The 22531-nt window shown below is 40.5% G+C and overlaps 1 protein-coding gene across 9 annotated transcripts in view; it reads left to right on the forward strand.

The window, feature by feature from the left end:
- Window positions 1-21912, forward strand: part of pcloa (piccolo presynaptic cytomatrix protein a) — a 56886-nt gene extending 34974 nt beyond the window's left edge. For 5 of the 9 annotated variants that reach the window (XM_069700370.1, XM_069700368.1, XM_069700366.1 and 2 more), the window contains 18 exons: window positions 544-626; window positions 812-887; window positions 2148-2273; window positions 4865-4973; window positions 5356-5420; window positions 5921-6105; window positions 6507-6557; window positions 6786-6916; window positions 9153-9179; window positions 10269-10362; window positions 11256-11327; window positions 11409-11655; window positions 12259-12522; window positions 15029-15170; window positions 15351-15412; window positions 16577-16711; window positions 18245-18390; window positions 18696-21912. In XM_069700370.1, coding sequence (XP_069556471.1) covers window positions 544-626; window positions 812-887; window positions 2148-2273; window positions 4865-4973; window positions 5356-5420; window positions 5921-6105; window positions 6507-6557; window positions 6786-6916; window positions 9153-9179; window positions 10269-10362; window positions 11256-11327; window positions 11409-11655; window positions 12259-12522; window positions 15029-15170; window positions 15351-15412; window positions 16577-16711; window positions 18245-18390; window positions 18696-18839 — 2159 coding nt within the window. In that variant the 3' untranslated portion in view covers window positions 18840-21912. Of the gene's footprint in view, window positions 1-543; window positions 627-811; window positions 888-2147; window positions 2274-4864; window positions 4974-5355; window positions 5421-5920; window positions 6106-6506; window positions 6558-6785; window positions 6917-9152; window positions 9180-10268; window positions 10363-11255; window positions 11328-11408; window positions 11656-12258; window positions 12523-12690; window positions 13051-13789; window positions 13979-15028; window positions 15171-15350; window positions 15413-16576; window positions 16712-18244; window positions 18391-18695 lie in introns of those variants that run through there. The other 4 variants (XM_069700372.1, XM_069700373.1, XM_069700367.1 and 1 more) reach the window with 4 other exon arrangements.
- Window positions 21913-22531: the final 619 nt, after the last annotated feature.

The following is a 22531-nucleotide window of genomic DNA, read 5'->3' on the forward strand; positions in this document are numbered from 1 at the left end:
TTCAGTTCTCTAGTTATCCATTAGCTAACATATTAACCTGCACCACAAATAAAATACACATTACCATAAAATGATGACTAAATGTTGGGAAGGCTTAAGACTTTTGTCAAATGGCAATTAAATACCACTTTACTTTGTAATTCCAAACTCATTTTAATGATGTGATGTGAATTTTTACAAACTTGGAGAAAAATACTACACATGCCCAACATTTATACTCATAGAAAATTATCGTTCCATAGGTTTAGATCATGCTACTTTACATACTTTACTAATACTGTTTTATTCATTCTCTATGTGCATTTTTATGCTTATTTTACAATACCTGTAAAAATGTTGTGATGCTCAGCATCCTTTGACATGAAAAAAAGTGAAATAATAAATAAACATTTTGTTTGGCCCTTGCGCCTTCCTCATACTCAATAATAAACATTTTCTTTTTGTCATGTAATCACCTTCAAATGACCTGAAACCCATCCTCTCTAGTATGACGCAAAAGTCCAGATTCTCAGATTAGCTTTGAACTTGTTTTTATCTCCAAAGCCTATCACCTTCGTCGAGAAGAGACGGACTGGTTTGACAAACCGAGAGATGGACGGTCAGAGAACGGACAGGAGAAGAGACAGGTGAAACAGGAAAAAACACACCCATACACACACACATTGAAGTTCTCAGATGTTTTTTTTATACCAAGTTCAAGAAGTAATGAAATGCATGCACTTACACTCAATTACCTGGATATTTATATGTGGTGTGTACACACATTGTAACACAAGGCACTTAACATCTCACTATTGTGTATGGGCCACAGGGAAAAGGTCCATACTACCCCTTCCCTCATCTCAGGGTCAAACTGCAGAGGGATCCCAAAGACCGCAGTGTCTCAGGTAAAGTACCACAGTTCACTACAGTTGATTAACAGCATTAGCACCATGCTACATGTAAGTATATTATAGGCATTCAAAGAGGCATGTGTTACAAGCTAATGTGTTATGCATGTACTTGTGCTGGCCTCACTGCTTACTGACTGCATTGGACATATACTATTTACAGCATAGATATGTTTTTTTTAAATAAGAAGGATCTTTATTAAAAATAAGATAAAGACAGTTGAATGTACACATTACTATGGACCTCATTAGGTCTACAGAGCATGCATTTTATTTTCCTGAAACTCATGCCAAATCTCAACAAACGGGCAAGTCACTTCCCCTGCCATTGCGTTCTATCACACCATTCCCTCAGGCAAAAAGCTGGCAGAAATTTCATTTCCTGGCCTCCCTTTTGATTTGGCTCTTCTCCACACTCATCAGTCATTGCCATGCTCGAAATGGCGTATCCCTCACACTAAGGATTATTTTATGCAATTAGCAAACAGCCCACAATGGAAGAATTTTGTTTACAAGTGCCCGGTGCTGAAATGAGTCATTTTGCCTCAGTCATTTTGTTCTCGCTTCCATAACCATGTAAAACGGTTTCATAGTGTAAAATGAGTGAGGTTCCTGTTCTGTGTAATTAAATATATTTTTTATGTGTGGATCGACAACTGGTACAATGGTTAGCATGTATGCTGCTGGTTGTGATGTTCGACAAAGGCAGCAAGAAGAAGCAGTCAAATTTACCTAACGGTTTCATATGTTTAAGATGACCAGTAAATGGAGTAACAGAAAGGATGTAATGTCTTCATCTTTATGCTTGTGTGCTGCCATATAACCTACAAAATCAGCTTTGGAGTAATTTCAGGGAATTAACCATACTAAATCCCAAAGATTTCAAAGCTAAGATGACAATATTGTGCTGAAAGGAGTAATTCATCTGTTAGGGTCCTGGAATCCCTGGGTCCTACTTTCCAAGGTCCTGCATTTATCTGCTATTTATTCAGCGAATAAAACATGGACCATTGTGAGTTAGGGAACCTTGGGAACATAGGACTCTGGGAACATAGATTCCTTAACCTGCTAAGCCAGTAACCTTTAATGGAGTTTAGCTGCCATTTCTCATCATTATTGGATATAGTTATGTGTGTGTGTGTGTGTGTGTGTGTGTGTGTGTGTGTGTGTGTGTGTGTGTGTGTGTGGTTGTGGTCTTACAAAAGAAAGCAGGTATTTAATGACAAATTACTAGCCTTTGTTTTTGGGCATGAACAGGAAATGGTCTGGGTATCCGAGTGGTTGGGGGAAAAGAGGTTCCTGGTAGTAATGGAGACATTGGAGCCTACGTTGCCAAAGTCCTACCTGGTGGAGCTGCAGAACAAACAGGAAAGATTCTTGAAGGTAAGATCTTTTACCAGATTAAACAAAACAAAAAAGTTGCAGTTATTTGAAATTGTAGGCATAAAGAAGAAGAAATGAGAAAAAAACATTTTAAAGATGTCATTATTCTTTCATGTCTATTCAAACTGTCTCGTAAAGAAACCATTTGACATATTGATTAATGCACTTAGTATTTGGGTTATACAGTGTCTGTCGTTTCGACCGCTTCCAGTGATCCGGTCTAGCACCCGCCAGAAACACGGGGCAATAGCAAGCCTTGCTCTGTCCAAAGGCAACCACATCCCCATGTCTGCATTTCTACAGCTCAAATATGTTAAATGATGGATTCTGTTTGTTTTATTCGCACAAAAAAACAAAGTTTTAAAATATAATACAGGAGTTTAAAGGTGATCTGACAGATGTTATTTAGGGAGATTTAAATGCACTTGCAGGTGCATCTAAACCTTTGAACAGAGCCAAGCCCTTTTTTTTCCTCCTGTTTGCATGTTAATCTAAGCTAACTACAGTTCCTGGCTGCAGTTTCATTCTTGTCACACAGACACAAGGATGCTTTTGATCTAAATCTCAACAAGCATTCCAAGCAGAACTATTCCTTTAATATCCATCGACACGTGACTGTACATCAGCGATCATTCTCAGCTGATTGACTGACAGAACTGGACATGCAGTCAGAGGGAGGGAAACAGTGATGACAAAAATAGGTTTTACATTGCATTTAGTTGTATCACCTTCTGGTGATGGGCCATGACTCACATGAGAAATAAGAACCAAACAGGAAAGCTTACAAGTGAAGAGTCCATAAAGCATCAATTCTATTTTTAATAATATTCAATATATATATATATCTGACAGAGAGGCAGCCTCCGCCAGGAGAAACTTGTTTATCTCATCACAAATAATGTAATATTTGTTTCATGTTTGTCTAAAATGCAAACAGTTATACCACTTGTGTTTTATATAGGTGGAAACTGCAGCAGCAAGCTATTTTACCAAGTCACTCAGTAACCATTATGCACTAACCCACAGATAAATGACCTGTGATTTCCCCCTCACCCACCACTCACTGACACCACCTGAGGATAAATTGCTATGTGGTGTATTAACAGGAACACATTTCATGAGGTGTTATTGATTTCACATGGGGGAGTCTGAGAACAGTTACCCCTGTCGCCCTCCCAGTCCATATGGCTACTCGTAGTCACATTGAGGGTGTCGGACGACTGGTAAAGCTGCGGCCTGAGCCTTTTTAAAAGCCTCCACACTGTTGATGTGTGAACCGTGAGAGAACTAGCCCAGCCCAGTGTGGACCTGTACAGTGTGTGCGATCCATCTGCCAGCGTCACTGTGTGGATGCGTCTTGTCTTCTGTTTTTTATTTTTTATTTCTCTCCTTTATAAGGACATTCTAAAAGGGTTCCTGTGAAAACCGTGTCATTAAAACATAAAGATAAAAAAAAAAACTGAACAGTTAGCTCTGTGCAGGGTGCAAGTCAATTTGCAAAGGATTGATCAAGACCCTGAACTTACCAATTTTTTTTTTTATTTGTATCTTTTTGTCTTCTAGCCCTTTATATGCAGCACTTGTCTCATCCACTTTCTCCTAATACATAAATAAATCTATAGTATAGACTGAAGCTGTTGGTGATTGCTTCAGTGCAAGAGTCAAGACGCATCTGTGGTGTTGTTAGCTGCGAGGACAACTCCAAGCCACGATAACACCCATAACCTGTCATCAACAATGAGCAGAATGGCCGCAGAGTACTTTGGTTGTGCCAGTGGGAACACGGCGCCTCTCTCTTGTGTGAATGTGGGAAAAAGTTGTCAGGTTCAACAAGCGTAGAGGCTTAGTGTCACAGTGGGACAAAAACAGAGTGTGTGTACTAATGTCTGCTTGTTTCATCGCTGAAATTCAACTTTCAAAAGATGCAGTGTAACCAGTTATATAATGTCAGTTTGAAAGTACAGTATAGCTTCCCTGTCACTCACACATGCAGCTCGGCGCAAACAGAGGACCTTCCTGATGAGCTGTTTCAATCTGTGTAAGTCCTACCTGGGTGCAGGGGGTGTTTTTGGAGGATGCAGTGGGTTTGCTGTGCTGAGTGGAAACAAATCTAAATAAATGGACGTGACTTTCGATGAGACGTTTGTCATTTCTCAAGTACATTGGAGAAAATTGCATTTGATTACATTTTGTGTTCTTTACACAATGCATCATGTTTGAAATGCTGACCTGCAAATTCAAGTTTAATAGATGAAATAACATGAGGCCATGTTTGAGTTCACCCTGCTTGTGCCTGAGTGCTCCATGATCAGCTCTGCTGTTTGGGCTGCCACAGGCATTTATTTCTCCAGTTCTGGCTTGCAGTTTGATGCCCGTGACGGCCGAGCAGGAATCAAAGCTTGTTTTCACGGTCCAAAATGAACGGATTGATCCCTTTTATCATTCAAAGAGCTACATCATTCACAAGGCTGTGATTTTATTTTTTGGTTTGAAGTGAAATGTTTGTGCTGAGTATGGGAAAATACAGAATCGACATAATACAATATTCTTGCATGTGTTCCTGGGTCTGCCCGTGTGAAAATCATATATAGGAATGCAAGTCCTGGAGTGGAATGGTGTTCTTCTGACGGGGAAAACCTATGAAGAGGTACAAGGACTCGTCGGACAGCCGTGTAATGAGGCAGAAGTGTGTGTCAGACTGTGAGTATAACCTTTGTCACTTCCTATCTTTCTCTCCTGCACTCTTTTTTTAGCATGCCATACACACTGTCATTCTGTTATTTCATTTTATTCTTTATCTCATCTCTCGAATGTATCTATAAACTCTCTTTTTGACCTCTGTTCATATTCCCTGCCTCTTCATCGCCCTAATTTCCCCATCCACTCCTATGTCTTCATTGTCATGACTGATTTATCATTTAAAATATTTAAAAGTAAGTCATGATAGCTGGCTTTGGTGGTCCTTATCCAGTTAATTATTATCCCTATTATTTTTCATGTTTGTTCTGGCTTTACTGGCTTGTGTACTCTCTTTAATTTTACTTCTCAGAGTTACATCAAATTAAATTCTCCCATCTTTCAGTGATCTCAACATGCTGGCTGATTCTGAGGGTTCGCAGCACCTGGATTTCCAGGAGCACCACAAAGGTGAGCCGCAGTATGTTTATCATTCCAGCCCCAACATGCTGATTCTACTGATTCTTCTTGACCAACACCCGTGCCTCCTCAGTATTTTGAACATTAGTCTCTTGTAAGTTTTCTTCTGTCAGTTTTTTTATCTACCATTCTCTTTGTTCTTAAGCTCAGGCATGCATTACTCGCCTGTTTCCTCTCTCTATCTGCATCACATAGAACCATCCTGGAAACATTAGATTCTTTTCAAACGGTGGTGACTTAATATTTTTTGAAAGGTTTCTATTCATAGTTTCTGTTGTCTCTTCCTTTTCAAGTTGAATGTGGACTAAAAGTTTTGAAGATTGGTGACCAAAACATTGCTGGTTTCAATTTCTAGATGTGTGCATTGCTGGAAAATGTCAAACATGCTTATTGAACTTTCCTTTGAGAATGAGAAGCTAACTTTTTTTTTTTCATCGTACATGGTATGACTAATGAGCTGTACCTCATGGCTGTGTGGGTCAACCTTCCAGGGGACAGACCCCCCAGGTCTCCAGGTGTTGATCCCAAGCAGCTGGCGGCTGAGCTGCAGAAAGTGTCCCAGCAGCAGGCTCCCACGTCCACCTCTTCCTCCGGCCTGCCCACCACCACCTGTGCAACCTCCAGCCCTGGTCAGCCAGGATCCCCCTCTGTCAGCAAGAAACGCCACAGCAGCAAGGCGAGTCCACGGGTGGGGGTTGTTAGACGTGTCTCGCTTCGAATTGTTGAGTTGAGGTTTCACGGCATCACCTGTTAAAAGAGGAAAGATTTGGTCACAAATGGCTGTTTATCCCTGAAGTGTTAGCACCACTAAGATCACAATATTGAAATGCTTTACCTTTCAGATTATGTTTAATAAAAGATTAGAGGGTAAAGGGAGACCTTGCTTCTCCCAATGAGCTTTACATTTTCAAGAACTAAATGTATTCATAACCCAGTTACCCAGTGTAGCCTCAAGCACTGCATAAAGTACAGCACAGCAGAGTACGTGGTGTACAGTATGAACACCCACCAGGGAACACAAACTATCCACCTACAGATTTATGCAATATTTAAATATGTTGCTCTCATTTCTAACAGACTTCAGAGGGAGCGAAGACCCAGTCCCATCCCATCTCTGGAGAGATACAGGTCTGAGACACAAAACCATGAACTCTGTATCTCTGTAAATGTAATCATTTTAGATGTAAGAATACAGAATATGATTAGATGAACGTTGTCCCTGTTAGTGTTGAATAAATTGAATAAATGCATGAAAAAACAAATTGAATTCTGCATTTTCTTAAACTATTATTTTACTGTTTGTTTCCCTAAATCCATTTGAATCCATTATGATTAAGTGTGTTTCTTTTTTTGCAGCTTCAAATCCACTACGACAAGCAGCTCGGCAACCTGATCGTTCACGTCCTGCAGGCCAGGAACCTCGCCCCACAGGACAACAATGGCTACTCCGATCCGTTCGTTAAGGTGTATCTCCTGCCGGGGAGAGGGTGAGTCAGTAGTGTGTAAACTGTGATCACACCTCGAGTTAAATCAGAGCAGGAATAATGTTAGCTTAGGAGTCATGATATAAAATGAGAGAAATTGTATTTAATGCAATCATGCAAATTGTGTTTATTTAAAGACGTGTGTAAGTCGTGACTGTTTAAATCATGTACTACCTTTTTCTGCCAGATTTGAAGAAGGAAAAGATCTTGTATGCTCAAATCTAATTTCCATTCATTTTAAAATCGATTTACAATTGATTTTGGCTTACCATGACATCTTTCAATGTGCAGCACATGATCTTTCTTTGATATCAATTCCATAGCACCTACAGTATACACTACTACACAACAGGTCCAAGAAATGTTAGGTTCTATAAAGTATGTGCTCAGTTTGAACTCCTTGTTACGGGACTCATCAGCCCCGTATCACTGCTGAATGAGGCAATAACATAATAAACATTATGTTAATAATACGAGGTTGATAGTGTACTTGTGTGGCCCCTGTCGATGGGTGCTCCACTGTAGGTGCGAGTGCAGTCAAAATCAATAGGTCTCATATTTACTTGTAATATGATCCACACTCGCTCTTAAGTCCAGGGATCCCTTATCACTGTGATTGCACTGTAATGCAATTGACTCTCCCACCTTCTCGTCTGTATGAGATAAGGTGCCTCGAGAGAGAGGTTTTTTTCCTTCTTTTTTTTTTTTCCAGGGATCATTTCAGATAAATGCAATAATATACGGCTGTGGGCTTTTTTTTTTTTTTTTGGAGACATGCGCAGATGCAAACACAGCTGCGAGCGATAGGTGCGACCGGGGCTATGCTAAAGAGACACGGCAGCCACAAGCCCGGACAGCCACCTCACTGAAAATGGTTATGGAAACATGCACACTTAAGCGCATGTGTGCACATACTCGTGTATATGCTATTTGTGCATATATATGGACTCTCATAGCTATCAGCACCAACTGCAATCCATGCAGAGGCTTTTCAGTTGCATCACACATCTCCTGGCAACCGCATGGAGGTCCTGCAGTGGTTGAAAACAATGGCTTAATACACAGCAACCAGGAAAGAAGAAAATATTCAAGTGATTTGGCAAATGTAGTATACTTTAACGTGTTTGCAAAGAATTTAACATGTATACCTGCAGAAGAATGTTTCCGTGTTGAACTGAAAGTGCAAAGTTTCAGTAGTTATTTGGGTCCAAATTTGGATTGTTTTTTTGTGTGGAAAAACAGAGCAGTGCAAATTAAATGGGATTTTTCACATTTAAAAAAATTCAACTTACTAAGAGACATACAGTATTACATGGTAAATAAATGCTGATTTTCCAGCCAACAAACTTTACAGACACAAATTAAGTTCAATTTTTGCTGTGTTCCAAATGACATCCTTCCCGTAGTAAGCCAACAAAATAGTGCTCTTACATGTCAGGACTCCTACCTTTGCAGTGCAGGAATTTTGACAGCTTAGTGTTGTCTCAAACTGCACACTGCCATCCTGCACTGACTGGAAATAACCTCAGCATGTGAATGCATCACCTGCCAAAATATCTGCAGTTTTAATTATTTTACCCAGAAATGAACGTGTTTTCGTGCCCTCTGTTTAACACACTCATTAAACACACTGATGGCTTCTGTCCAGCAGCAGTAGTGAAAAAGAAAACCCTTTTGTGCAGTGTTCAAGAACATCTGCAGCTTCCTCAGACGCCTTAATTTGAACGTTTTTTTACGTTGGTGGTCCCGCTCCTTCCTCTACGTAGCCAAGATGGCGACCATTTAGGGGGGGAAATGTCCAGCGTTTCACGATCATTTTTCCGGGTACTTTCAAGTGTTTATGTACTTGAACGTGTTAACGCACTTATGCTCTCAAAATAGTGAGTGTTAGTACACAAGTACGCCATTTGGAACATAGCTTTTGTGGCTTTGAATGGCAGATCTCCACTACGGTTGCCAAAGGAGGCTCTGCATCACCTGAAAGCCCTGTCAGCACACATATGTGCAATTCATGACGCACTCCTCACAATTTAAATCCACCGCTGCAGCACACCAGTTCCTTTCTCTTGTCCCTTTTCTAAACACACAATGATAAATCACAGAATAAAAGAGATGGACAATCAGTCTCCCCTTCCCATACATGCTCTGTCCATAGACACTCACTGACACCCCCACCCTCCCTCTGACTATTGTTTTTGTATGTTGTTCTCTATATTTAATGCATGCTGGACCCTCTCAGTCAGGTCATGGTTGTCCAGAATGCCAGGTATGTGACTTGCCCACTTTGGTTCTGTTTTGGTTGAAAGTTGGTTGTCCGTTTGGTCACGGTAACTAAACGGACAGGTTGTTTTCGAACTGACTGGAAGTTTACTGATAAAAGTCAACTAGTTCAGTCCCACTAACTCCCTTAACCCTGGAACTATTATGCATTTTCCCTGAGAACCCCATATTGTCATGATGTTCCCTTCAACTGTAGGAGTGTCTTTGCATTGTGTTATGAAAGAGACAATTCCCTAAATATTAATATCTTCAGTTCTCTCTAACTTAACGCATATAAACTGTGCTGTTTTCCCGGCTAACTGTTGTCTTCTCCTGGTATATGGTCTGTTTTTGTTCCTAACCATTGTAATTTGAAACCCCTTAACATTGAACCCGACACCCTTTAGTTTGTCCCTGTTTTTGTGATTAAAATCCCTCAGTAATGTTGTGCCCCAACATCGTACCGTACCCTCAGTGCCCCACCACATCCAGTACACACTCCTATTATTTTTGCTCTGCAGTCCTGATTCATGCCATTGTTTTCCAATGTAGAGTAGATTGTTCTTGTCTTTTCCAAACTAACTCTTATAGACTTACTCATATTCTACAATCTTAAATCAAACCCTACCCACTGCAAAAAACATCCATCTTAACAAGTCATTCATTACATGACAGTGAGTCTGTCGTCATGGAAAATAGTTTTCCTCAAAACAGATTAAATAATCAGTCACGGCAGTCTGAATTCTGTTTCTTATGCAAACTGAAGCAGAATATTTGTAAAGATATACCCAATTCAATTATTGGCAATCTTCTTATTGGCATACTTTTTTTTATTAATGACTTGATGGATCTCAAAATGGACTTTTTTGCAGCGTCACCCAGACATCGCACCCTGCCGTCCGTGCACGCAGGCGCCATACATTGTTACCATCCAAACAATGTGCATCGCATTCATTCTCTTCCCTCTCTGCTGTCACATTGTGCCCTACGCTCCGATATCTCGTGCTCACTTCAGTGTGCTGGTCCACTAACCTGCACGGCATCTACATGCATGTTGACCGACTGTATATTGTTGTGATGTGTTTCTTTCCCCCAGTGCGGAAAACAAGAGGAAGTCCAAACATGCAGGCAAGAGTCTGAATCCTGAGTGGAACCAGACTGTCATCTACAAAAACATCCACCTGGAGCAGGTACTGTGTGTGGTCCGAGAACACTCGAAACACAAGAACACTCCGGCTGTGTGGCCTGAGGCATCTTGGCACACATACAACATAATACAGCTTTTATATATGTGTGGCGTGGCTCTAGCGATAGCAATATTTATCTTTTATTGTTGGTGGGGTCACCTCTTTGATTCAGATGGAAACATCTCAACAACTATGGGAGGGATCGCTATGAAACTAATACATTCATGAGTGCCACGGGACGGATCCTACAGATTTTAGTGACCCACAGACTGTTTCCTTCTGCACTACCATGAGGTTAAAATACGTCGCTTACAGTGAAATATCTTGACAAGCACACAGTGGAGTGCCAAATCAATTTTGTTACAGATATTCAATGTCCTTGGCAGATAAATTGTAATGACTTTGGCCATCCTCTAACGTTGCAGCTAGTGCCCAGAGCAGGCCTAAGTTTATATTTTGTACATGGTTGTACATGGACTTTTATGATTCCCAGACAAAGACAGCTGACCCACAGAGCATGAGGCAGCCTGAACCCTGTGTCAAATTACATCTAAAGTGTTTGGTAGTGTAATTTAAAGTCTATGCTTAAATAACCTGTCAAAATAATGTGTATAGTGTGCTATGTGGCATGCTAACTGTCATGTCGCCCGTTGGTTTTCAACAGAGCAGATGGATATGCCTCCGGGAAAGGATTATATCATTTTGGATCCCGTTTTAGATTCACTGGGCTCATATCAATCACAGCAAATTTGTCAGCTCCTCCTGTCTTTTTTGTTTGTTTGTTTTTTAATCTGTCTGAATGTTTGAAAAATATTGTACTCTCAGCCAACATACGGTAGGCTACTATAAAAAAAAAAAAAAAATAGAATGACTCTTTGGCTGTGTGTGCGTTCCAGCTGAGGAAGAAGACTTTGGAGGTGAGCGTGTGGGACTACGACAAGTGCTCCTCCAATGATTTCTTAGGAGAGGTAATCCCTTTTGGTTTTAGTCACGAAGGAGAATCTATATTGTTTTGTGGCCGTTTGTTAAACTACTCTGTTGGTTCCCAGGTCCTTATCGACCTGTCCAACACCACCCAGCTGGACAACATCCCGCGGTGGCTGCCCCTGAAGGAGCAGAGCGAGGGGGAGCATCACAGACGCCCCCACTCAGGCCAGGGACGGCACGGTTCCTCGAAACCTTCGTCGCAGCACTCGTCCCCTAAAACCACCGGCTCTTTGCATGATAATCAGGATTCCCCCAAATCATCCGTCATCAAGAGCCGGAGCCACGGGATCTTTCCGGATCCAGCCAAGGGTAGGACACGATGAATTCCCCTCACCTGCTTGATTTAGTCATCATCATCATCATCCCCTAACAACCCTCTGCACTCTGCTGCTTCCCTGCTCTCTGTGCTCTCTTCTCCTTCTTCTTCTATTTTTTCCATCTGTCTTCTCTTTTTTTCCTCCCTTCCTGTCACTGCTATCTCACTGTCCACCTGTTTCTCTCTTTGCACTCCTATCACCTGTATTCCCAGCACCTTTCTCTACTCATTTTTGCATCCATTTTAGCTTCGGCTTCATGCTTTTTGCTTTCTCGTGGTCTGTTTTCTTGGTTACCATGATGCCACCCAGCTCAGACGCCTAGCCTTAGCTTCCCTCTATCTTTCACCTAACACAGAGGGTAACATGGCCGTGGAAGGCTTTGAATACTTCCCTAATTTACAAAAATAACGTCAAAGTAACAAATTTAATGAGGATGCTAGAAGATCATAGACTTGAAAAGGCAGTTACCACGCTGGCTAGATTGCAGTATCTCACTATCCAGCAACTCACTAGCAACACAATAGGTAACAGCCTCTAAGTTAACTAAAGTAAAAGATAGTTTTTTTTGGTAATTTGGTGAATCTGGTTGTTTTAGACACGCAGGTGCCCACTATCGAGAAATCTCACAGTAGCCCTGGCACATCGAAGCCTTCCCCGTCCGAGGGCCAGAGCCAAAGCCACAGCCACGGACACAGCCAACACTCTCGCTCGCACGTCGCTTCACGCTCCAGCAAAAGCGCTGCACGGCAACACCATCAGGACAGCAGCAATGGAAGCAGCGGTGGCGCTGCCATAGCAACGGGCGATGCCCAACAGCAGTCACAGCAGCAGCAACAGCCACCACAACGCCTCCAACCAAGTAAACCAAGACGCAAATAACAAGCCCATGCAGCATGGCCTCCTCGCACTCATCTGTTCCACCCTCTGTTCAGTTGATTTCCTTTCTGTTCCTTTAATTTCCTTCTTCTACTCTTGGTTTCCTTCACCCCTACACACCCTCTGGTCCTCTTCCCCGTTGTACTCACAGTGTGTCAACCTTTCATCGCTTCTCTTCTGTATGTATTCACAAGTGTCTCGAGGCAGCACCTCACCTGTACAGTAGCACTAAGTGTGACCTTCTTTCAGTTAACCCAAAGAGGCGTAATCGTTGCTTCTAAAAGGCAAATGCTAACTATTTAACATCGTTTAACCATTAAAAATATAAAAGAGGCAATAAATTGTATTCCATTAATAAACTTTAATGTGGCGTCAAACAGAATTAATTACTTTTACCTGGATTGAAGTTAATTTATTATTATTTTTTTAATTATAGTTTAAATAAATGAACATTACTTAGGATGAGTAGAAGTATGACAGTGAGGAAACGAGGTAAAAAGGAAAAACAAAAGTGTCAGAAAATACTCTAAGGAATGTATTCATCTATCAATTAATGTCAGAGCACAGTGAGAAATCAAGCTTCCTCAAATGACAAGATGGGCAAATTATGAGCTTTGTAGCTACAAAAAGGTCAGTTAATGAAGCATCGTTCATCAGGAAAATGTTTCTGATGCGTCTGCTGAAGCGAGCAGTTAAATATTTTGGATTGATTTGATCCAACTTTTAAAAACAGAAGAAAGTTGCAGTCCCTCTCCCCTCCCTGAGATATCATCAACCTCTTTTGGTATTTTTTATTATTTTATTGTTCTTTATTATTTCCTTTTTTTTTTTTTTTTTACAAACAACGACCAGCTTTTCTGAAGCTTCTCCACTGAGATGGCTGTGCATGCAGTCCGCCACCCTCCCCCCCCTTTATTTAATTTAATTTAATTTTATTTTATTTTTGTTTTTGTTTTTGTTTTTGTTTGAACAACTACCGGATCCACAATGCACCTCAGTAGATGCTGCACCCCCCGCACCCCCTCACCCTCTAGTGATATGCGGGAGGGGCGAATGTGCACTGCACACTGTGGCTGCATGTGATTGACAGTCAAGCTGGTTGCCATGGTGAAGATAAACCGCTCTCTGAATTTCCATCTTGCTCCTCCCTCCTTCCATCTTGAAATTCGTCCCCCATGACCTTTGTTCCCTGGCGTTGACCCCCCCCCTCCCCCTGACTTCTGACCTGTGAAAAAAACAAACACGTCCAGCCCAAAGAGGCCGCCTCTCACTGAGGCACCAGAGACACAGCGTAGTGGGCGTGCTCACCATTCAGAGAGCCCAGTCCGATTGGCTGCCTGCCCTGCCATCGCTTGTGTCGGCCAAAGGGAGCAGAGCAGACGGCAGACACCTGACCCTCAGGAAAGCCGTGTCTGAAGAGAGGCCGCAGAGCATCGGAGGTGAGAGTTTGCGCAAGAGTCTCCTCTCTATCGTGTGACTGCAGCACAGATGGAGCGAGGAGAGAAAGAGAGAGTGAGAGAAAGAGAGGATGCGATACTACTAACGCACACCTGCAGAAAGAAAGAGGGGAGTCTTACAAGCTTATCAAAGAGACAGGAGGACAGAGAGAGAAAAAAGTTGCACTCAGCCACATCACCAGAGATTCATGCAGCGAGACGCGCTTTTCTTAACGGCCACCGACACAGTTCACTAATACCAGGAAGTCAGTGTCTCCAAACTATGATTCATGGAGGTTCATGATTCATCTGCTGCGTCATGACTCTCCCGTTGCGTCATTGAACTGTTATTAGTGAACTTGGCGATGTTGTGTTGAGTTGGCCGGAGAGACAAACGTGTCGGCATGGATCCTGTTCTGCACCGCATCCACGCATCTGACATCATTCATACTCGATCACACTGCCTGACAGCAGACTGTTGAAATCTGAAACATTTAAACCGATCTAAAATATATTGCATGTGAACAGGTCACAGTCATAAACATCCTGTAAAGTCCTCCAGATATAAAGCTACAGTATATTTATGTATTTTCACTTCATTAAACTAAGAAAACTTGAGATGTTAGAACAATATGAATATTTCATACAGATGACTAACAATGTCAGTAGGGTCTCCGTGCCTCTTGTTTAGTCTGCATAAACATATATATGTGATACTTCTCTGGATTATTTGTCTGTCTACTGACTTATTAATGTCCTGTCTTTGTCGAGAGAAAGATTCTCTGTCACTGTTTGTCCATATGCTTCCTGCTAGTCCTCAGTGTTTATGTGCTATTCATAACAATCCAGTCTTTTGTGCTTTAAATAAGCCTCACTTCTGACTGTGGCAAAAATTATTTGAGGCATTAAAAGTTGATTATGATGGATTTCAGTTGCTGCAGATGTGAACTAATATCCTACCCTAGTTTTTTTTTTACATTCTTGGACCCGGCCGAGGTGCAATTTTTCTTCCTTTCTCTTTGTCGTGACGGGTGTGGTCGTGTCTCTGCACAGCTCGGTCGAGCTACAGATCCAATGATGCCCCGGTCACGGCGGCCTCTCTGGACAGCGGCCTGAGCGGCAGCGCCTACAGCCTGTTGGACGAAGAGGGCGAGATGAACGAGGTGGACAGTGCCATCTTCCAGGTGCCCCGGTTGTAAGTCGGCTTATCCAGTTTATTCATCTAAATCCAGTTTCACATTCTGAATATGGTTGTGATGTTTAACTGCTACCACCACTGCTCTCAGTGCTCCCACTGAATTTAGAGGATATACTGTACATATTGTGTTGTGTAGGTAAATAATCTTTAGGATTTTTTCCCCCCCTCTATCTTCAGTGGAAAGATCCCAAATGGCACAGATGTGATGAAATCATCGATGGGACTCGGTGACACTGACGGTTAGTGAACATAAAATACAATATTTAACACACCGTTTTTGGCATTAATCAAAGTTGAGTTGCTAAAATCAATTTTAAATATCAGCATAAAGAAGCTTCAAACTGACTGCTAACAAGTACTCTTAAATTCACAGTTGTAGCAATTGTCGAAATTAATTTACTGCTCAACTAATACCTTTATTTACTAAATATGTTCCCATTTTCATCTTTAACAACTAGTCTCTTTGAATGTGTACTTCACGGATGATTTGGTGTGCGTCATTAATGTCCATAAACATATTTACAGGTGATTTCCATCAGTCTGTCTTTGCTATTTTTTCTCATTCCTCGTTGTATTATGACACATCTTGTTGTTTGATATCTCACTCAAATCTACAACAAAGTGTGAGACTGGAGCTTAATACACATATTTGTACCTATTCACCCTCTTTCTTTCATCTTTTCATCATCTGCTCCAAGTCCTTTTTTGCGTCAGTGTGTTTCTTTCTAAGTGACACACAGACACGCACAGTCATGTTTCCAACACTTCAGAGGACATCACATTGATTTACATTAATTTACTGGAGACTCATCCTAATCTTAACCTCAACCTAATCCCACTCAGCCTTATAAACCAGGTCGTCATACTAAAATCTTATACATTTACGTGATGGGGTTTTGTCCCCCTCAATGTGACTGTCTAAACAGATTTATTCCTGCTCAACACGAGTAATACAAGTACACACACACGCACACACACACACACACACACACACACACACACACACACACACACACACACACACACACACACACACACACACACACACACACACACACACACACACACACACACACCGGTTACAGTTATCATTTGCCAGGGTCTTGTTGACCCAGCTTTCACAACTGTCATTTCCATTCAGTTGCCAAGGTAACGAGAGGCCATCATAACTTGCCTTCATCCTAGTTAAACAAATAAATGTGATCACTTGCAGGCCATGTTTGATATTACTCATCATGTTAGTACACCTATCGTCCACTAGAGGGCAGACACTGAGAGCAGGTGCCACATTTCAAAGAGGAAGAGAGAGAACAGTTGCTGGGATTAAACCGCAGATATTGTTTCATAATCGACCTCAAAGCCAAGCGTAGTTTATAGTTGACATGATTTATGTGTACATGTAGGTAAGACCCAGATAATGGGGGAGATAAAGATCGCTCTGAAGAAGGAGATGAAGACGGAAGGGGAGCATCTGGTCCTTGAGATTCTACAGTGTCGCAACATCACCTACAAGTTCAAGACTCCAGACCACCTGCCTGGTAATGATAAGTACCTGATCTACACACGTGACTGAACATGTGCAAACTGACATGGATATAAATTCACCCACTGCACATGCTGTTGTGACAAAATATGCAGGTTATCACTGGTAATTTATCCCCCTCTGATCTATTGTCATTACTCATGCTTTTATAATTTTCAAAGAGATAAAAGCTGATTTTTACAGAGATTTTCCACGATACATATCATTTGTTACATTTGACAGCTGGGAAGCCCACACAAACACTTGTTCTGCATCTGACATGCTGTTAAGAGTTTGCCAGTTTTTTATAGATGCAGAACAACTGCTGTTGTCATAGTGTTTCCAAGCCCACATTTCCCAGTAGAGCGTTTACCTTTCCAGTAATATATATAGTGTATGCGCACGCTAAAAACACCCTTAAGGCAGGAGTAGCTCACTGATGAACACGTAGGCCTCTTACAAAACACAGTGTGGGCATTTTATGAGTGTGGACTCAGAACTAAAGTTGTAGACAGTAAAGACTTACTTTAACAATTTTATTCCGTACTACAGTTAAAATATTTCAAATTCATTAAAAGCTAAGTTTGTGCTTTGAAAAATGTGAAGCCTCTGATGATAGTAGGCTACTATTTATTGCTATTTTACAGTTGAAGATGGCTGTATAAATCATGATTTAGACAGATTGTATGTTAATCTGACTTTATGAACAGTGGACAGACATGTCTCCGGTGTCTTTTCTCCCTGGTTGAAACACAGATTGCTGCCCACCTCGCCTCGTCTCGTAATATTTACATCCTAATACCCAAGCTGCCTGCCATTTGTTTGATTTGCATTTGCTTCCAGATGGAACCTGCACACAGAGCTTTATTTCCATTGACAATATATGTGGAGCTGTTCTGCAGTACAGAAGTTGCCTCAGTGACTCATAATGTTGACACTTTATCATTGTGACGGCTATGAGCATCTGCGGCTTTCTGCAGAGTCAGGGCGGTTGGATCTTTGGTGTTTCTTCTCGGCAAAACCAAACCAAAAATTTGTAGGTAAACCAAAAATGTTGTTTATACAAAAGCATAGTTTTCAGTGCAGTTGTTTTTTTTACTATAGAGACACAATTGCAAATTAGATAAGGATATATGTCATAAATCAGAACAACATATGTATGTAAAAACCATGATTGAAAACTGTGCATTGCCTAATGTAGGCATTTACATTTTTTTTTTTTTTTTTTAGGTAAATTGGTGAAATTAAATGTTGATTTATTGGCTGGAAAAAAGTGGGCATACTTCTTAAATTACGGTCACAAAACTGAAAAATAGCATGTTTTTATTAACACAGCAGAAAACACAGAGAAGACAAAAGAGAAACAGCATGAAACTAAGCCGTCTTTTACACAAATAAATGAAACCTAACACTATTGGATAGAGAAGGAAAGGGTCTTCCAGAAGGGCTGCACCAAGACTTTCCCTCTGCACTGTGCCAAAATCACACTTCAACAAATTAAATAGCAGTATGACAACAGATTTATATGGATGCGTGACTGTGTCCACAGATCTTTATGTGAAGCTCTACGTGGTGAATATTGCCACACAAAAAAGGATCATCAAAAAGAAGACCAGAGTGTGTCGTCACGACCGCGAGCCATCCTTTAACGAGACCTTCCGCTTCTGTATGAACCCTACCGGACACTCAATACAGGTAATGATAAATTTGCATACTTACACATAAAAGATGATAGTTAAATATTGTAAGAATGTAGACAATCTGTACAGAAAATCTTGATATTTGAATATTGTTATTTACTTTCCTGCCAAAAGTTAAATAAAGAGTAATACCAGTCGTGTATGTGAATATGAAGGTAGAAGCTCAGCATAAAGACAGAAATGGGGAAACGGCAAGCCTGAATAGTAAAACTGTTCCTTTAAGTATGCACTAATATCTTCTTAACTTTCCTACAAATACTTCATCTTATGAATTTCTGCCTTCTTTTTTATCCACACCAGCTGTTCCTGGTGTCCAATGGGGGAAAGTTTGTGAAGAAGACCCTCATCGGGGAGGCCTACGTGTGGCTGGACAAAGTCGACCTGCGCAAGCGAGTGGTGAGCTGGCACAAGCTGCTCGCCAGCACCACTCAGATCCACTCATAGGTGGAGACAAAATCTAAGAAAAGAAAAAAAAGAGGAGGGTTCTGACATCTGGGGATGATTAAGTTCAACATCTGTACCACTGATCCACTCGTCTGCGAGAGGGGCGGGGGTGGGGTGGGGTGGGGTGGGGATCGAGGGAAAAGGGTGGTTTGGGTTCGGGGGGCGCAGAGTATCTCTTTCTTCAGTCCTTGTTTCAGGGCTCGGATAGCTTTGAGTTTTTGGAAGATGTTCTGCTGATGATTTATGTAACGCGGGAAGTTTGCAGGAAGTGTTTACAGGAAATGAACTCATGTTTACAAGACGTATAGTGTACAGTGGTGTAGCTGGAGGCTGAGGAGAGCACAGGTGCTGAGGTCAGAGGTCAAGCGCGGAATCAACCAGGTATTACACACTTCTAACACACAAACATACACAATTGTTTTCGATAACTTTGCACACAGCCATTCACACAGGAGAGAAACTTTAATTCTAATAGATACAGGGAATGGACACACTTTGTAGATCCTCATTTATTCATTTATATAGATGTTTTATCCATCGAAGATTCTTCAAATGGGCGCTCCTCATTGTTTCTGCAGAATTGTATTGATTTACAAAGCATTTTGGGAACGAAATATTGAAGACTCTGCCACAGAGACCTCTTATTTATTTTTGTATTATGATATTAGCGTAGAGTTCTATCATTTATCTTCTCCTCAATTATTTAAGTACTTTAAAAATCTATCCTGGGAAGGTCGTATATTTTATAACACACTGCCTATAGCATTCCAGTTCAGGAGAAAAAAAAATAGCAGCAAGCATGTTTTTGGATTAATTAACAAAAACAGCTTGTTCCCCACCCTTTTCATCTGAGTTTTATCAAATGATTATTGTTCAATAAAGAATCAGTATCAATATATATATATCAAATTGGACACTATATATTGTGCGCATGAGTCTATCTACTTGCAGTGCCACATGTTCTGCACAAAAAAAAAGACCTCTAAGGTTCACTTTGTATATAGTGAAGTGTCATAGCTGGACATTAATTCTAATATATATAAATAGATATATAGATATCTTTATCACAGACAATCGAGTCTTGATGATTGCGTCATAGAAGTTTTTATTTATCCATGACGCCCCTTTAGAATGTGAAATGTTTACCATATGAGATTTAAGCACTTCCTGTTTTTTCTTTGTGAGATCCGCGAGTCTTATATCAGCTTTTAGTTCGTCAGGGCAGTCGACTCAACAACGCACGCTTTCGTGGTATTTTGCGCTTTTTCTGCTTAGAATGTAAAACTGACATCGTCGTTATTCTGCTAAAAAAATAGAGGTTTCAAGGTGAGGAAGTAGAGAGGTCAAATCAAGCAAAAGACAACATCAGGAGATGTTGTAGCGAACAAACAGATAAACGTGCCAGAATCTCCCCGTGAAAAAAGCGCTATGACCATCCGACGATACGACACTGCTATCGCTGTAGCATGTTGATGTTTTTTGTCTTGATGTTCCCATTTCCACTTTGAATCGTCAACCGTTTGTTGTGTTACGTCCCGAGCAAAAGCTCCTCGTGTGCTTTACGGGGGTCAAGAGACAGTCCAAGCTGGTTCATTCAACATTTTCAGTCCAACTTTGCAGTGAAACTACATTTAATATCTGAGTGATTTCTATGCAACATCTATGGTGTGAAGGTAGTAACTGCATCTTGATTGCCAGAAATGTGACACCTTGTGGGAAACGTCTAGATTTTTATTTTGCACTTCTGTGTTTTCATGTCCTCCACAAAATGGTTACTGCTTTAATATCATTTTTTTTTGATTATTTAACATGTGATTTTTTTTTTTTTGTATCACTGTATGAATCTTTATTTATTGCCTGTGAGACTATTTCATATGTTGTATTATATTTGTTTATGGTACATATCAGGTGTACAGGGAAAAAAACGTTTTGTTTTTATACACAATGTAGTGCTTGTTTACAACATTTAGAGGGCCTGAAACTCAGAGAACCAACTTTTTTGCCCTTGTGCACGAACACACACACATAAAAATGTCAATCCACGTAGCTATGAATCAAGAAAAAAAAAAGAACATTCCTATTCAAATGACTCCCATTTTTTTTATGCACTTCCCTTTGAATAGTTTTATTTTTGAGTATGTGTATAAGAAATTACCAAAAAAAAAAAAAAAAGGACATCATTGTAATCAATGGACTTTATACCTGAAACAATAGTAGTTTTTAGGTCAGTGTGTGTTTCTTTAGTTTGTTTTTCTTAATTTTGTGCGTGCTTGTGTGTGTAGCATCTTCATACCAAGTCCATGCATGTCATTGGCTCTAATGCATATCTCTTCTTTTTAAGTGTTGTCTGTCTAAGAATATCAAATCTCTCGTAACACACAATGAATTAAACACGCTCACACACAGACACACACACACACACACACACACGCAGACGCCATCTCTCTATTTCCAACCTTGTAAATACATCGGTTTTTTTATACTGGGGTTTGGGAGCAATAGGTCTTTTAACAGACAACAAAAAAAGGTGTGTGATCATATTGGAGGAACAACAGGAAGTTGTTTTTCTCTTGATCACTGTACAGCGGATGGACTGAGAGAGGAGCTTCTGTCTGACTATAGAGACCCAGATTTACCCGACCCTTTAACACCAAACACTAAAGGTTTACCAGAGTCTAACACAGAAGTCTATCTTATCAACTCAAGTAGTTGCAGGAGAATTTAAATGTGCTCACACTGGATGTTGCATGTTTCGTTGGTGGTTCATACTATTTTTGTCTCCAGAAATTATTAAAGAAAAAATAAGAGTGAGGTAGAGAACGATATAGAACAAAATGTTATAGAGGGGGGGGGGAATTATGAAGAGAACTTATAATTATTGATGATGTATGCTGACTGTACAAAGATTATGCTTGTTAAACCTGTCTGGTTTTTCACTTGTAAGTAAACAGAAAAAAAAATCTACTGTCATGGTTTTGTGATTGTATACAGGAGGTATTGATAAATTATGCAAAATGTGCTGTAAAAATGGCTGTTGCCCCATGTCTAAATATTAAATATCAGTACAAATGAAGCCTTGTTATTGTGCATAGACTTCAATATACACTGCATACTGCATTATTGATCACAACACAGTTTTACTTCAAAATGATTGGTTTCTTTCTCATTATTTAAATTTTTCCGTAGTGGTTTCATATCTGGTTTGCGGAGGATAAAGTAGCAGATTACAGCCACAAGATGGTGCCATGCTGTTTTTAATTTAGGTAGTATTCAAGTACTTGTAAGGCCATAGCAACATCCTAATATGACCTACACAACCATGTGACACCCATGTAGGTGTCTTCATTGATTTTGGCCTGATTAGCCCTCAACACTGTGTAGCTGTGTACAGTTGGATCTCTCAGTTTAGCTTCTTAGTGAAACTAATCTGCAATAGGTGATTGTGCAGGCTTTTTATGGAAACATTTGTTGGTTTATTTGTAAAAAAAAAAAAAAAAAAAATGTATACGACACATTGGCATGGCGCAGTGGCATCTTAAAATTTTGACCATACTGTCAATAATTAAATGAGTAGAAGATGAACGGATCAACAAAAGGCCTCAAGGTAAATATGAAACGTTCTTTTCAAAATCTTAAGCAAGATCAGAGTGATATTAATGTTATTGGTTGTGAACAAAAAGTAAGGGGCAAAG

The sequence above is a fragment of the Brachyistius frenatus genome, unplaced genomic scaffold (genome assembly GCF_029030835.1).
Source record: "Brachyistius frenatus isolate BFR_SWC_R1_liver_20210118 unplaced genomic scaffold, ASM2903083v1 Contig_33, whole genome shotgun sequence".
Taxonomy (NCBI): domain Eukaryota; kingdom Metazoa; phylum Chordata; class Actinopteri; family Embiotocidae; genus Brachyistius; species Brachyistius frenatus.